The sequence below is a fragment of the Camellia sinensis genome, chromosome 7 (genome assembly GCF_055761805.1).
Source record: "Camellia sinensis isolate YWXY chromosome 7, ASM5576180v1, whole genome shotgun sequence".
In the NCBI taxonomy this organism is placed as follows: domain Eukaryota; kingdom Viridiplantae; phylum Streptophyta; class Magnoliopsida; order Ericales; family Theaceae; genus Camellia; species Camellia sinensis.
Window position 1 is genome coordinate 58299710 of NC_138967.1, and position 4613 is coordinate 58304322.

At 35.1% G+C, this 4613-nt stretch overlaps 1 protein-coding gene across 1 annotated transcript; it reads left to right on the forward strand.

Moving 5' to 3' along the window:
- Nucleotides 1-3139: 3139 nt before the first annotated feature.
- On the forward strand, nt 3140-4053 carry LOC145795834 (uncharacterized). The gene is made up of 2 exons (XM_082880756.1): nt 3140-3681; nt 3963-4053. The coding sequence occupies exons 1-2, from the start codon at nt 3140-3142 to the stop codon at nt 4051-4053; spliced, it is 633 nt and encodes a 210-aa protein (XP_082736882.1).
- The last annotated feature ends 560 nt before the right edge of the window (nt 4054-4613 follow it).

Genomic DNA, 4613 nt, shown 5'->3' on the forward strand with positions numbered 1-4613 from the left:
TAAGTCATGGGTTGGTTTTATATCATGCCGCTGAACCTTACAGATACACAAATAATAAAAAAAACTTACTAACCAGCTTAATGTCTGTTACAGTAGTACTAAGAGACCAAACAGGACACTCCAGAGGACGGAGAATATCCACCAAAAGCTTGGAATCTGTCAAGATCCGAACATGACGAAACTTTTGCTCCTGCGTCCATTGAAGTGCGTGATGACAAGCCAGTACTTCCGTCGCCAAGGGAGAATCAAGTTGCATTTGTTGAGCCACTGGTTCCCCATCGTCATTATAACAAATCCAAGCTATTCCACTATTACCATCCTCCTTACGCTAGGAGCCATTAATGATTATTGTATATTCCTGGAGAGAACCATCAAGAAAATTAGAGTTTGCCAAAATACAAGAGTTAAGTCCCAGGTTTGGTGGGGAATTTGTAGGCAATGATAACCCTTGATTGGAAGGCTGGTTATCCACATCTTGTTCCCCCTGTCGGACATGTAAAGACAAGACTAATTCCTGTGCTAAATTAAGAGCTTGATCACTCGACACACATTGTCGTTAAACAATAGACTATTGCGTTGTTTCCATATAACCCACAACAGTGCCATGATGTTAGTAATGATCTCTGGCTCGGGGGAATGCTATCGCCAGTTGTCTAACTAGACGGGGAAAGTCAATGGTTCTCTGTGGGAAAAATCCAAACCCAAAGAACTTCCCCTCCAAATTTGCTGTGATTTAGGACATTTGAAAAATAAATGTTCGAGAGTTTCATCTTCCTGTTTGCAGCGTGGGCATAAAGCATCATCGAGCACAACCTATCATTTCAATGAAAAATAAAGATATTGCATGGTGCTAGTGGTGTGACACCTAGGCAAGTTTAAAGTAGTGTAAATTATTCTATACAAAATGTATATGTAGTGTTAATAAGAAAAATTCTAAATAAACAAGGCCATATGACTTGCATCACCAAAGAAAGTTAATAGGTGTATCAACACATATATCATCTTCATGTGGAAAGAAGTTTAAATGAATTGTAAAATTCATTCAGAAAATGTACAAGGAATTTAAAGGAAGTAAATGATTCATATATATATATATACATGCGCATGCTCGAATTTAAAACATACTCATGAGAAAGATTCTTTGTCTCTTCGTCGAGCGTCCTAGTGTTCAAAGTAGTGCTACTCAAGGTAGCTTTGTTTCAACCCGCGTTTGCTGTAAGAGAAAGTATGAATTATAAGCACTGGTAGTTAACAAGGTTCTTAAGATCGCGATCCAGATTGTAGGATCGTACGATCCTACGATCCAATATACACCATTCGATTCGACTCGTACTTTGGATCGACCCCATATCAGGATCATAAAGGGGTCATTGGGATTATTTCTGGATTGCGACTCCATGCGACCTAGATTTGAAGCTTTTTTTGACAACTTAAAGGCAAAATCGGGAGCATAAAGACAGAGAAGCAGAGAAGCAACGCAAGCAAAGAAGCTTCACTTGCGATTAGGGCAATACAAATTGGGGAAAAAGAGAAATTCAATATCCAATTTCAGAATTTGCAGCCACAACAAACCAGGTACGCTTCTTCTTCTTCTTCTTCGAATCTTCCTCTCTCTTCGTTGTTCTTCTTCCTAGGGACGGATCCAGGATTGAGACTTTGGGGGGGCTACTCTATAGTTTAAAAATTTGGGAAGGGGGGGCTACTCTATAAAATTTTGAAAGTATCTAAAAAAAATTTAGGGGTGCGAACTCCTATAATTTTAAAATTTCTAGTATAATATATGATATTTTTCAAATTTTTTGGAGTGCGGCCGCCCCCCTTAGATCCATCATTGCTTCTTGTTCTTCTTTCTTCGCTTTTGTTCTTTGAGCTTCTCTGTGGTTCGAATCTTCTCTTCTTTTTGTTTCTTCATTGCTGAGTTCTTCTTCATTTCCCTTCACTGAGCTACTTCCCTTCTCTTCGCTGCTCTCATTTTGTTCTGTGGTTCGAATCACCTTTTTCTTTTCTTTTTTTTTCCCTATAAAATATATATTATTGTATATTTTATATATATATATATATATATATATTTATTGTTTTGTTTTTGTATATTATATATATATATATTTCCCTAAACTTTGTTCTCATTTTGTTCTATTTCTGTTTTTTGTTTTTTGTTATCATTTTGCTCTCTTTATATATATATATGTTTCTCTTTTTTGTTCTGTGTCTGTTTTTGTTCTATTTTTTTTTTGTTTTTGTATATTATATATATTTTTGGATGAATGATGTGTTGTTTTGTTTCTCTTTTTTCTTTTTCTTTTTTTCTTCTTCATTTTTTTTCTTCATTTTTCTTGGTTCTTCTTTGCTACTATGCCACTGTTGTTCTTCTTTGCTGCTTTTTCCTTAAACTTTGCTGAAAAAATTTCTTTTAATTTTCACAATTTGCAGCACACAATGTCAACCTCTGGTTCAAGAAGTGGGAGGAAGAGGAAAAATGCTACTGGTCACAGTTCTGATCCTAGTTGGGAACATGGCATTGAAGTGGATACTGCAAGCAAAGAGATAAAATGCAAGTACTGTAATGTTACTCATTTTGGAGGAATATATAGATTAAAACACCATTTGGCATGCACTCATCAAAATGTTGAACCATGTCCCCAAGTTCTGGAAGATGTTAGAGAAAAATTTATAAGTCTTTTAAGAACTCAAACATTAGAGTCTCAAAAAAAAAAAAAAAAAAAAAAAAAAAAAAAAGGAGGATGCTTGATATTGGTGATGATGATTCTGATGAAGAAGTGGAACTATTGCATGCTGTGCATGAAAGCAAACAAAAACATTATGGGCATATGGATAAATTTGTGGTGAGTAAGTCTCGGCACCAAAATAAAAAACTATCAATCAATTATTTAAGAAAGAAGAGAGAGATGATGTTTGTCAAACAATTGCCTGGTTTTTTTACCCTAGTGCAATTCCTTTTAATTGTGTCAACAACCTTATATTTCCACTTATGGTTACGAAAATTAGAGATTATGGAAAAGGCCTTGTGCCACCATCTTACTATGAAATTAGGGTGACATTTTAAAAAAATAAAGTGCGTGAGACATTGCAATTACTTGATGAGTTTAAGGAACAATGGAAAAGGACTGGGTGTACAATTATGTCTGATGGATGGTCGGATAGAAAGAGAAGATCAATTTTTAATTTTCTTGTCAATAGCCCTATTGGAACTATCTTTCTATCATCATTGGATACATCCAACATTTCAAAAACCGGTGAAAAGGTTTTTGAGATGTTAGATGAGGTTGTTGAGAAGATTGGAGTGGAGCATGTTGTGCTAGTGGTGATTGACAATGCTTTTAATTATAAGTTGGCAGGAGAAATGTTAATGGATAAAAGGAAGAGCTTGTTTTGGATGCCTTGTACTGCTCATTGTATAGATTTGATGTTAGAGGATTTTGAGAAGCAAATCCAACTTCATCGAGTTACAATTAAAAAAGGGAAAAGAATTGTGGCATACATTTATTCAAGAACAAATCTTATTCATTGGATAAAGGAGTTCACCAAAGGGGTTGAACTTATTAGGCTCGTGGTAACTCGGTTTGCTACATCTTACTTGACCTTAAGGCGCCTTCATGAGCAAAAGGGTGTATTGTTCTCTTTGTTTACATCATCCAAGTGGAGGAATAGTCGATTTGCAAGGTCTGAAAAGGGTAAAAAAATTGAAGATATTATTTTAGATAATCTTATTTTTTGGAAGGGCGTTTCTATGTGCTTGAAGGCTACGGTACCTCTCATAGCATCCGGAGATGGGATTCATTTACGAGGCAATGGATCATGCGAAAGAGGAAAATCAAAGCAATTTCAACAATGTTTTTGCATGGTAAACTTTTATTTAATTAAACTTATTTATTTTACTACTATATTTCCCTAAACTTTTTATTTATTCTTGTTCATTAATACTCTTTATTCAATGGTGTTAGCTATGATCCTATATGGACCATCATTGATAGAAGATGGGAATCCCAACTCCATCACCCATTGCATGCTGCAACATACTTCTTGAACCCTTAGTTTCATTACAGTCCCAATTTTTAGCCCAATGCTGAGGTTAAAATTGGGTTGTACAAATGTCTTGAAAGAATGGTTCTTGATGCTAATGAGAGGGTGAAGATAGATTTGCAAATTGATGCATGCAAGAGTGCAAGAGGACCCTTTGGCATACAAAATGCAATCATGATTAGAAAAAAGAAATCTCCAGGTGTTTTTTTTATTTTTACTATAAGTTGATTTGTATCCCTTTCAATATCTTATTATTTGTTTTCATTTCATCAATTTTAAGAGGTTGTTTAGGGTGTCCTAAATAAGTGCACTTTTTGACTTTTTAGACTAAAAAGTGAAGGAAAAAAAGATGGTTGTTTGGGATAACTTTTTGACTTTTTATGAAAAAATGTGTAATATAATATTATTACAAATGCTAAAATGACTCTTTTACCCTTCCAAACTGACACAACAACAAGAAGAGATGTTACGTGCTTGTTGGGTAGCGTGCCTGTGAATAAGTGGCTCCCACTAGTCCACGTAATTGGACAATGGGAAACACTGTGCAACAATCATATTTTAGTGTTGTTGTT

Bases quoted from the DNA above. Each gene is read 5' to 3' on its own strand.
- LOC145795834 (XM_082880756.1), top strand. From the start codon at position 3,140: ATGTCTGATGGATGGTCGGATAGAAAGAGAAGATCAATTTTTAATTTT. The intron at 3,682-3,962 runs GTCTGAAAAGGG...CAATGGTGTTAG, and splicing joins AGGAATAGTCGATTTGCAAG to CTATGATCCTATATGGACCA.